The sequence below is a fragment of the Oenanthe melanoleuca genome, chromosome 5, assembly GCF_029582105.1.
Source record: "Oenanthe melanoleuca isolate GR-GAL-2019-014 chromosome 5, OMel1.0, whole genome shotgun sequence".
Taxonomy (NCBI): domain Eukaryota; kingdom Metazoa; phylum Chordata; class Aves; order Passeriformes; family Muscicapidae; genus Oenanthe; species Oenanthe melanoleuca.
In genome coordinates this window covers 25161554-25172735 of record NC_079339.1, presented here as the reverse complement: position 1 = coordinate 25172735, position 11182 = coordinate 25161554, and the positions used below count along the sequence as shown (strand labels likewise).

At 43.4% G+C, this 11182-nt stretch overlaps 1 protein-coding gene across 1 annotated transcript in view; it reads left to right on the top strand.

Moving 5' to 3' along the window:
- Positions 1-588: 588 nt before the first annotated feature.
- Positions 589-11182, top strand: part of RPAP1 (RNA polymerase II associated protein 1) — a 37308-nt gene continuing 26714 nt past the window's right edge. Inside the window, exons 1-7 of the mRNA XM_056492953.1 lie at positions 589-628; positions 2280-2564; positions 3421-3569; positions 4100-4192; positions 5512-5689; positions 7739-7915; positions 10648-10854. Coding sequence (XP_056348928.1) covers positions 2366-2564; positions 3421-3569; positions 4100-4192; positions 5512-5689; positions 7739-7915; positions 10648-10854 — 1003 coding nt within the window. The 5' untranslated portion in view covers positions 589-628; positions 2280-2365. The remainder of the gene's footprint in view (positions 629-2279; positions 2565-3420; positions 3570-4099; positions 4193-5511; positions 5690-7738; positions 7916-10647; positions 10855-11182) is intronic.

Sequence of the window (11182 nt, the reverse complement as noted above, 5' to 3'; positions counted from 1 at the left end):
CACCTGCACATGAAGAACTTCTTCATTGTCCCTGTGCCCGAGCACTGGAACAGGTTGTCCAGAGAGGTTGTGGAATCTCCCTCACTGGTGATATTCAAGAGCCTGGATGCAATCTTGTGTCCTGTGCTCTAGGGTGACCCTTCTTGAGCAGGGAGGTTGGACCAGATGACCGACTGTGGTCTCTTCCGAACTGACTCCTTCTGTAAAAGGCTGAAAGTTGACCGAGCACTAAAATCAATAACCGTGCAACATCCGAATGTAGTTTCTAATAAAGCTTGGCACGTATTGCAAACAAGCAGTCAGTCATAAATAAAAAATCACAGCCATGTTCGCAGCGCTTTATGTATCTGCTCTCCCAAAACCCCTCCGGTCTCGGGCACGGCCACGCCCCCGCTAATGGCAAGGCCCATCTCCTGCGCTGACAGGAACGCGCGTGTGTGTGCAGATGTGTGTCTGTGTGTGCCTGTGGGTGCGGGTGGCCGCTGCTCGGACCCACGGATCGCGCCGGGGGAAGCTCCTGGGCCGCAGCAGCGCACGGAACTCGCGGGGCGGGCCCGCAGGAGCGGCCGGGCCCGGGGAAGTGACGGCACCGGGCGGAAGCGGCGGCGGGAGCGGCGGCGCGGCGCAGGTGAGTGGCGGCCGGGCTGTGGCGGCACCGGGGCCTCTCCTGCCCGCGGGAACCCGGCCCGGCCTGGCCTCGCTCGGTGCAGCTGGCAGGGGCCCGGCACTTGGCCTTTGCCCTGCTGTAAGGAGAGCGCAGCTGCGGGCGCCCTCGGCCCGCAGTGCAGACGCCATGCCTGCCGGGCAGGGAGATGCTGCGGGCTCTGTCCCGCTCTGTGCCTCCCTCCCTCCCCCATCAGAGAGGACTTGCCAGGCCGAGTCTCCGTCACCTGTTTAAGACTTGATTCAGAGTAGTTTGTGAAAGTCTGTGAGGGCTGTGAACGTGATGGGAGCGCTGGGATGCATCAGCTCTTCAGTGTGTTAATAGCAGCTTGGTTTTTTTAAATTTTATTTTGCGCTATTCTGGTTCCTGTTTATTGCAGAGACCCTCGAGACAAGCTGGGACAGCAGCGTTTCTCCTGGCAAGGTGCTGTGGGCATGCACACAGGCAGAGTCACAGTCATTCAGACTTTAGTGACCAGCATGAGATGTGGAGCCTCTTTGAGGAGAATTTCTTGCAGCTGTTGACTTTTGTGGCTGGGGTTTTTCATCTGGAAGGAGTGTCTTTCCAGTGTGCCTTCTGTGTAGCAAATAAAATTGTCAAGAAGACCGTTGCCTGTTACAGCATGGAGTGCAGAAAGCATTTTTGTGACAGAGCAGAGAATGCACATCACATTTTTGCCAAGGAGCCAATAATCTTGAGTGAGGCTTTCGCTGCCTGCTGATCTCAAGTGGGGAAATTGCTGGGCTGCTCAGGAGAGATTGAGATTTGACTCTCTCTTCTCCTTTTAAATTCCTAACACAACCAACAAGATCTGAAAAAAGAGGTTAATTTGAGGCACTAATTGTGACACCAGGACCTTGTATTCCTCTTCTGCCCAAATCAGATAACTTTATCAAATAATGCAAAGTTGTAGACTTGAGAATGGGTAAAAAGGCCTTCCCCAGGGCTCACAAATGACAGTAGCAGTCAGAGATGATTTTTTCGCTTCAACATATACATCTTTTTTCTTTTGACTGTGTCAGGTTCATAGATGTTACTGTCCTCCTTTGCATGTTGGGCAGGGAACACTTGGTTTGGGATGTGTGTTCCACTCCTTATGGATATCAGAGAGGGTCTGAGCAAGTGAGGTCTGGCTCTGGGAGCTCTGTTGTGGCAGCAAGCTCCATAAATAAACATCAAGTAAGTGTGTGCTTATGCTAGGAGTACAATGAAATGTATTTGCAAACAGTTTACTTGCTGCCTGTAAGAAATAGATTGCTGGTCCCAGCCTCTGGGAACCAGTAGTCACCAATATTTTCCTGCCTGGTAGATGGGAGGTGGTGTAGTTGCCTTCCTGGTGAATTGTCATGTGCAGAGAGGTAAAAGCCTGTATAATCTCACCCTTGTTTTTCAACCCCAAACTGGCCTGGGCAGTGAATGAAGATGCTTGGAAATAGCATCCATGAAGATGCATGGAAATTGGCTTCTTGTTGAGTAGTCTTTTGTCCAGTGATGAAGAGCAGGGTTTTGTTTGTGTTTGGGTGATCCTGGAGCAGGGAATGTGTAGTATGTACAGAAACATAAGAGTGGGTCAAAAATGAGTACTTTTCCCATGCTGTCCCTGTCCCATCTCCAGGTAATCCGATTCTGTTTCCAGTTTTCCATGTGTTCAAGTCCTATGTGAAAAGCACGTGTGGCTGGCTGCACAAGCAAGAAGGCAGGATGTTGTCGAGACCTAAGCCTGGGGAGTCTGAGGCAGACCTGCTGCACTTTCAAAACCAGTTCCTGGCAGCCAGAGCTTCACCTGCAGTGAAGATAGTGAAGAAAGCAGACAAGAGGAAAGGGAAGGAAGGGAGCACTGATGCTGAAGATGCTGAGACACCCCCGCTGGAGGACAGCAAAGATGTAGTCATGTTGGATGGTAAATTTGTTTGTTTCTTTGAATTATTAAGATTCTCTGTCTCTCAACTCCCCAGTGTTGCTTTTCTCTTGCATTTGTGCCCTCCTTGCAGTGTTATTTATTCCTTTGCCTTTTGGAAATTGGCTTGTCCAATGTTACTAGCATCCAGTAGAACCGCCTTTGGTCCCTTAGTCCACATTTATCAGTTGTCTGTGGTACCTTGCCAGCAAGAGGTGTTTTGTGTAATTTATACTGTTTGGACACTCACTGCTTATTTTGCCAGCTATCCAGACCCAGTATCTTTGAGATTTACCTCTCCTAGCAGCTCCATTTTCAGCCAGCAGGTCTGGCTTACTTTTGTTTTCTCCATCAATAGTAGCTGTAACACTTTTGTCATGTGCTTGATCTCAGAAGCACAGGGTGCATTTTTAAAAGCAACACTATAAATCTTCCAGTACTTTGTTCCAGGTAGAGGAAATATGATCTGTTTATAGCAGTTTGTGATCATACAAATTCCTTACATTTGACAGTTTGCAGCAGAAATGTGCTTTTTTTATGCCTTAACACAACTTGCAAGAACAATACTTGTTTCTGTACAGCCTTTCTTCTTCCCTTAATACTTGCAGTCAGACCTCAGTACCTTTTCCTGCTTATGGAGCTCTTTGGAAAGACCTTATGCCAATATATAAATAGAAACTTCAAGCATGTTTCTCCACACTACACACTTCAGGTTAGAGACAGGGGACTCTTAATTGCTTATTGCTTTCTTATCTTAATAAAAGGTGCTGTTAGGAGGCCTTGGTTTGGTACCTATTGCACAGTGGTTATACAGCAATAACTTGACTGCTTTTTTTTTCTTACTGCTTCCCCTGCTCAGGTTTTCCTGATACTCTCCCAGCTCTTACTCCAGCTCCTCCAAAGAAGTCCAAGATCAAAAGTGCTAGTGTCCACTTTGAGGATGAAGATCCAGAGGAAAGATTGGAAAGCCATGATCGACACATTACAGCAGTCTTCAGCAAAATTATTGTATGTCTGTTTTTTGTGTGATGATCTAGTGGTTTTTTTTATTTGAATGCTGTGAACTAAGCAGGGATGAAGGCTCTGTGGCTGCTTTTTATTTTTACAGTGTAGTGAAGCAGCACTGTGGACCAGTGTCCTGGAGCACCTTGAAAGAAAAAAGCTATTTGGGTGTATTTTTGCTCTCAGTTATTATATAGATTTAGATCTGCCTTCCAGCCCTGACTGCCAGCAGGTCACACTGATTGCATGCAGGCATGTGTTGTAGTGTTGATTTGGATGAATTTCTGGACTCTACTGGGCATGTTTTCCTTGCTTTTCACTGGCCTAAGTTTTCTTTTATCTGATTCTTTGAGTGATGCTTGGAGTTTGGCAGCCCAGTCTTTTGGAAAATAGCCTCGCTTTGTCTCTAAACAAAAACGGTATTCTGAGCCTGATGACGATGTGAGCTGACAGATTTTGAGCCTGCTCTCAGTTAAATGATACAAGCATGTCTGGCTGTTGCAATGGTTTTACAGGGTTTGAATTTTTTTCTTCAGGAACGAGACACAAGTGCAGTAGCAGTGACCGTGCCAGTGCCCACGGGAGACCCATTTCCAAGGGCATTTCACCGCTCCGAGATAAAAAGTGAGGTAAGCCTAGGAGCAGATGTTTTATGCTACCTTCATTAACAATTAAACTTTCTCCCATTAAAGCCTAATGCTTAGTGGGACTTGGTAGGACTCAAAATAACCAATTTATCATGCTGGAGATTATGAACTAGCTCAACATGTCTGTGGTGTTGCCACTTGAGTGAAGGAGAGAGTTGTACCAAGCTGCCATCACGTAGCTACTCCATACCCTGCAGTTAAGTAACATTGGAATCTTCTTGGTTTAGCTTTCTTCAGCTAACTTTACTAAGGTGGATCAAATCTGCAGAGCTGTAGTAGAATTGATCCTGTTCTGCTTTTCTCTGAGGAGCAATCTCTGTTAATTTGTCCACCAGATTCTTACTGAAGTTGCACCTGATTTCTCCTGGCATAGCATTTGTGTGTGGTTGCTCAGGTTATCTTTTGCAGCTTTTTTGATTTTGATGTAATTTTTTTCTGAAGCTGTAAAACTGGAAGCCGTGGTTGCTGTTATCAGTTGTTGCTGTAGTAGCAAGGGCTGCTAGCTGAGTGGGAGTCAGATGCTGGGAATTGATATGTGATTGACAGCTGTGGTTGCTTTGAGGAGGGAGCTTATTTTGAAGGACAGCTTTTTTTGAAAGACAAGAGTAATAGTTTTTAAACTACCAGTTTTATCTGATGCAGCAGTGCACAAAGCAGCTACCAAATGTTCAGACTGCCTTTTAAGCTTCTTCTCTGGACTGGGGACATGCAAGAGATTTTTTGCTTTGTCTCCTTAGGATTTCCTTTGCATCACTTGTGCGAGGCTGTTCACAGCCATGCCCTTCCATTACCTAGGCAAGCAACACAGTAATTTAGACAGGATTATTTTAGCACTACTTGCCCACTTCTTACTGTGCAAATCTCTTCACCCTGCTGCTCATTAATCACCTTATAAGAAGTCTGTTCCAAGCATGTGGTGAGCACAGTGAAGTAAAGCCCCATTTATACTCAGAAATCCAAGGTATTCAGCTATGCAGAGCTTCCAAACAGCAGGAAAGCGGGAACTATTGTGTTTGGTGACATTTTGGGTGTATTATTTGCTTGAATATAGTTAATCATCTTCTTTCTCTAGGTGCCAAAAACATCCATGTCTTTGTCTCTCTGTCATAGCAGTAAACTGTGTGTTAAAAAAGAGTCATGCATGCTCAGTAAAGGGTAGGTGACTGCCAGCAGCCTCCATGTACCATGTCCCAAAGTCTGATCTGAGAGTGTCTTTAGGATGAGATCGGTGCATTTGTTAGTGGCAGATGTGCAAGGAGACTCTGGAGAGAAAAGTGGACATGTGACTTTCCCGTTTGCAGGTGCAGCTGGGATCTGGAAGAAAAAGCATCTTTGCACAGAAGATGGCAGCGAAACGAGCTGCTGAAAAGGCAGCGGCGGCTCCCTCTGCTGCCGAGAGCGGGCAAGTAAGATCAGCTCCGGATGCCTTGGATCCTGTGGGATCCGTGGGAGAGGCACCTCTCCCCACCGGCAGGGGTGGTAAGTGGAGACGGTTCTGCTTATCCAGCCGACAGTATTTACATAGCCTTAGTAACCATAACGTCAGTGCACCATATTTTAGATTGGGTTCTCCTCAGTTTAGGAATCTCAAGGTCAGTTGGAATGCCTGTATTGGGGCAATGATTTGAAATAGTTTGAGATGCAAACTAAAAATTCTAAGGAGAAAATTCTGAGATGCAGTCTAAAAATTGTGTTAGCTTTCTCACTGGTTTCCCTTTTGCTTCACAGGGAAGTAGATTTAATTTTCAAGGTTCCTGTCCTCTTTTTCTTTTCTGTTTGTTACAGGTAAAGTTTTTCTTGTTTCATCACCGATTTCCACTATTTTAGGAAGAGGGTGGTTCTGTGTTGAAAGTGCTTGAGACCACTGTGATGTGGGTTCTCACTCCTACTGAAATGTTTGAAAGCTCAGTTTTCCGTCACCAGATCTGCTGCCATGAGACACTGGCTTTGCTCCATAAGGAATGCTGTGAGGCAGTGCTGATGAGTCAGTGCCACCTCCAGCAGTTACTTGCTGTCTGACAGCAATGTGACAAGGAAAGAGGAAGCCAGTTCAACTCTTACCAGCATCTCCAGATTTTTTTTTAATTTGTATTGTTTGGGACAGTCCAGTTTGCTTGGGGCCACCCAGTGTCAGGGTTTTACCCTGACACTCTCTTTTTCACATTGAAATAGAGGCCAGATGTCATTTGAAGATTATCACCATTTGGCTAAGGTTTGTGTCAGCCCTGCACCCTGTCAGAGAGTAGGTAAGAGAACTGCAAGGTGTGCTGTGCTGTGTGTGCACAAATCCACCATCCAGGTGACTATACTGTGCTCACTGTGTGTCCTATTACAATTGGACATGTATAATTCAGTCTGAGAAAGCTCAAAGGGAAATAGAGAAGTCTTAGAGCTGTCATCATCTTGAATATGAATGCTTCTAAAATGTAATAGCATGATAGAGAGATTACAAAATTGCTTGGCCTCTTCAGCCAGACTGCTGTGGCAGGATCACTAGGAGCAAGAGAGGAGGGGGAGTTAATTTCTTGTAGTAACAAGGTGTTTCTCCATTGTAACCCTTAATTTAATTGCTGGTGGTGGGAAGCTTACTGAAGCTTTTGCCGGGTCACCCTGTCTTATCTCATTCTGCTCAATATGCAAAACAACTGTGGAAATGACATCAGATATTCCTGGTGTTGGGAGTCATTGCTGCTGTTTGAACAGGGATTTGATGTTTTCAGGGCTGGCTGGTTTAGGGGTGTAGGGATATTTCAAGTCAATATTTGGAGGATATGAATAAAACATAAACAGTAAAGTTGCTAAGTCAGGTCCTTGTATAGCGGGTTACAGGAGAGCTGGAGGGTCTCACACTGACCAAAGGAGCATCTTACCTGCTGCTGTGGTTAAATGAAATGAATGTTTAAAATGGGTTTAGATCAGGTCATAAAGGGGACTCTATTTTGTTCTGTTTTTAGGAAGAATGCCCCTTGCTATAACTCCTAATATGTTTAACCCTTGAAGGTGGGTACAGAACATTGTTAGAAGCAAACATGCCTGTGTTGAGAATTGATCCTGTATCACTCTGGAAGCTGGTTTACCTAATCTAATTTTCTGTCTTACTCAGCAGATATTTACTAGGTCATAGTTCAGCTGACATATGAATGTGGGTTCAGAGAAAGAATCTAGTATTCACTAGCTTGGAAGTGAATGCATCTGATGCATCAGTTTGAATTATGCTCTAGTTTAGTTTTTCATGCTGTTGCTTTTCATTAAAGAAACATAATTCCTTTCCCCTGCCATCCCTCCTCAAGCTCCCAAAGAAACAAGCTGGAAATGATGTCAACATGTTTGTTGTGATATGGGATGAAAGCACAAATGTTTTAGGTTTGTTTGAAACTAAACTTCTTTATTCCTATTCTAACTTTACCACCAAAGTAAAAATAAAAAACAAAAGGAGAAATTATACAATTCTGCTAATGACAGAATTGAGATTTATTCGTGGTGCTGTAGACACAGATCGCTAACTGCTTTCTCTGCTACTTCTTATAGATAAAGATGGTGACTTTTTAATGTCTCAGCGTCCTTGTCTCATAACGGGAGAGGGTCTTGGAAGCCAAAAGAGTGAGGAGGAAGCTCAAGCTATTCACAAAGAGAACTTGGAGAAGCTGCAGTCCATGTCTGAGGAAGAGATCTTGCAGGAGCAGGCGAGGCTTCTGGCTCAGCTGGGTATGTGCTTCCCAGGGTCAGCTCTAGAGTTGAGGCAATTTATTGAATGTGTAGGTGTCCTGAAGACTTAATAAATTCATGGGTCAATGATGGGAACTTGGAATTCCTGCTCATTCCATATGTGGATAATCTTGCTTCCATGTCATGTTAGTAGCTTATGAGTAAGAACTAAGTGTGAAAAATATTAAAGAGTGTTTCTTTTTCAGTGAGGGTTGGTTTAGCTTAAGTCTTTCTCGTCACCCCTCTGCTGTGGGTTAAGATGATTTGTGTACTTTATTGCCTTGCACTCAGAATACAACAGTTGCACATAAAGGTCCTAAAATGTGATTCTCTGAAGCTGATAAGAAAGCAATGTCATAACAGTCGTAGCTGAGATGAGAGAGAACCCTTAGTCTTCCCCTCCAAAATACCTAAAACTTGGGCCAGAACTGTCAGTACCTGGACAGGGAGAACATATGAGTATGTGGGAGATTTCAGTTCAAACCTATACTTGTAGAGCAGAAAAACTTGCAGTTAACGTTGACTTTTTGAAAAAGTGTTTTAATTATCAGGATGTTGGGTACAGGCATATTCTGGCAGGGGTCTAGTCTTTGGTTTGGAGCCCTGTCCACAGTGGTGCTCTGGGAATGCCTACCCCTGGCAGCTGATGACAAGGTATAGGGGAACACTGAAGATGGTATGTTGGTAAGACTTCTGTGATCTGGGGCACTGCAAGACTTGTTGGCATTGATTTGATAAATTTATATGCACAGGAAGAGCAGATGTACAGATGTAGGTGGCAGACAAGTATTTTTTAAATTCTCATGATTTCAGGTCCTCTAGCATCAAATTTAGATGTGAGCGGCATTTTAGATGCATAAGTCTCTTGTGGGTTCAGCTTAAAGATCACATTAATTATCTTGACTTCATTGCAAGCAACATGTATAACTAGTAAAGTAGCAAAGGAACTACACAAAATAATTGCAGCCAGATTGTTTAGGTACATCCTTCTTTCAGAGACCTGGGTATTTGATTTGGCTTCACCGCTTATAACAATGGCACGTGTATTTTTCATGTACTTGCTTCTTGTGAGTAATTTGTCCCCACCACTCCATTGTTTGGGATATTAGAGAAGTGAATACTTATGGCATGTATTTTAAGTGTTTGTGAACAATATTTTCTGAAGCAATGTATTTTTTATATGTCTTGTAGATTACAATTGTAGATATTTTAGTCTTTTGAGGCGTTAAAGAAACTGGAAGTAATTTTGGAATTCCAAGAATATGATGAAGCAACTCCTAAACTAAATTGGTGACTTACAGATGGATTTAGGAACTGGACAGGCACAGAGCTGTGAATTAAGGAGGCTTTTTCTCCATATTCGCGAGTGTGAATGATTTATGTGCTAAATGCTGTCCAGTCCCTGAATTAACTTCTTAGTTATGAAGCAGATGATACTCTGTGGTGTGAAGTATGAGAATGGATACACAGTTCTATGCTGGGCAATTGGTACTGTGCTGGTTTTGCTCATGGAGACTCTAGGCAGAAGTAGGCTTGGTTTCTGACATAATATGTACAGATTGACATCGGTGGCTTTTTTGTCACTGTGTGGAACCATGAAATAATGATTACAGTATTTCCTTGCTGTATACAGTGAAGTGTAAGAAAGTGAGAGCTCTGCTTGCATTCAGAAAAAATAGGAATACTTTAATGAGACTGGGCTGAGTGCCTGTCCTTCACCAAGGACAGTTTAAACTGCATCATTGAGGAGAACGTGCAGCAATCATGAGTGTGGAATAGATGTTTCAGAGATGTGGGAGTCATTTTTGAGATGACTTATCTCAGGTACAGAGTATTTCTCAACTGCTTGTCCTTTGTCCTCCAAAGAATAAATAACCACTGTAGGTGTTATTTTCTTCTTTATATATCTCTGACACTGCTTACTGGAGTATTTTTGTACCTTGTTGAGGCACAATGTACAATCTCTCACTGTTCACCTCTGGTATAATCATCCCAACACCATCGTCTAGAGAAGAGTATTCAGAAACAGTGTGCTCCATCCAAAGTGATGTGGGATGTGTAGCAGTTCTGAAAGTAAAATGATGATCTTAGAGCCATATGAACATAAAATCTTCTTCAATACACATCCATCTCCCAAATGTTTATCTTCAAAGCATGAAGAGAATGGCTGTGTCTTTTTTCTGGATGTTGTCAGACCATAGAGTCAGTTCAGAACAAGCAAAGGTCACCTTGTAACATAATATCTGAGCTATGACTTGCAGTTCTACTGCAATTCAATAAGATCAGGTAATTCTTTTTGTGATGTCTGTGCTGTGTATTCTTCTAGTGTTCAGATTGATGCCACAGAGTGGTCCACAGGGCATGCAGACCAGAATTCTCTCCACGGTTAATAGTCTTGTTTAGATGTCCCATTTGACTGGCAGTGAGGGGAAAAAAGCAATTATCTTTATTCGTTTGTAAGCTGGGAAAATGGAGTTTTTGCAGTTGCTTTACCCTGGAAGACACTTGTCAGTTCTTTCTCTGGTGTCTCCTCACCAGTCAGTTACACCTACCTTATGTGCCTAAAAGGTCATAAAGCAGTGGAGTGCCTCAGTTTGAAGAGAAGTGACAGCCGGTGAGAGAAAGAGGACATGTAGAAAAGACTGAAACATAAATAGCAGGAAATATAGGCATATGAAGTATTTTGAGACTTTCTGTCACATCTCTGTCTATCTCTTTGTCAATACTTGCAGATCCCAGTTTAGTTGCTTTCTTGAAATCACAACGTGGTAACAATGAAGGCCAGAAAAAGGAATTAAAAATGGAACTGAACAGACGGGAGGAGTTTGTGGAATCTCTGCCTGTGGCTCAGCATGGTGTAAGATCATCTCTTTCCATGCAGGAGTCAGGTCTGGAAGAACCTGTAAGGAAGGAAGAAAATACGAAGGTAGAAATCATGGGTAAGAAACAAAGTGCATATTGTTAATTTTCTGAACAGAAATGTCAGATTTGTATGGTGTTTACATCAATCTGCATTGGATTGTTGTGCTATTTCGTAGTGATCCAAATCTGAATTTTATCATGATATTAAAAATACGTATTTTAGGTTTAAAAAAGAGCATCTCTAGTTAGGCTCCACAGATCAGAAAGGTGGTACCCTATGTAATGGAAATGGCCTGTTCATTGGGAGGTCTTGCTTTTTGAAATTTGTTCTAAGGCCTCTGAAGGGAAAATGTGTGTTAAACTAGGCATCATTGCACTTCTATTAAGTCATGTGGGTAAAGAAGC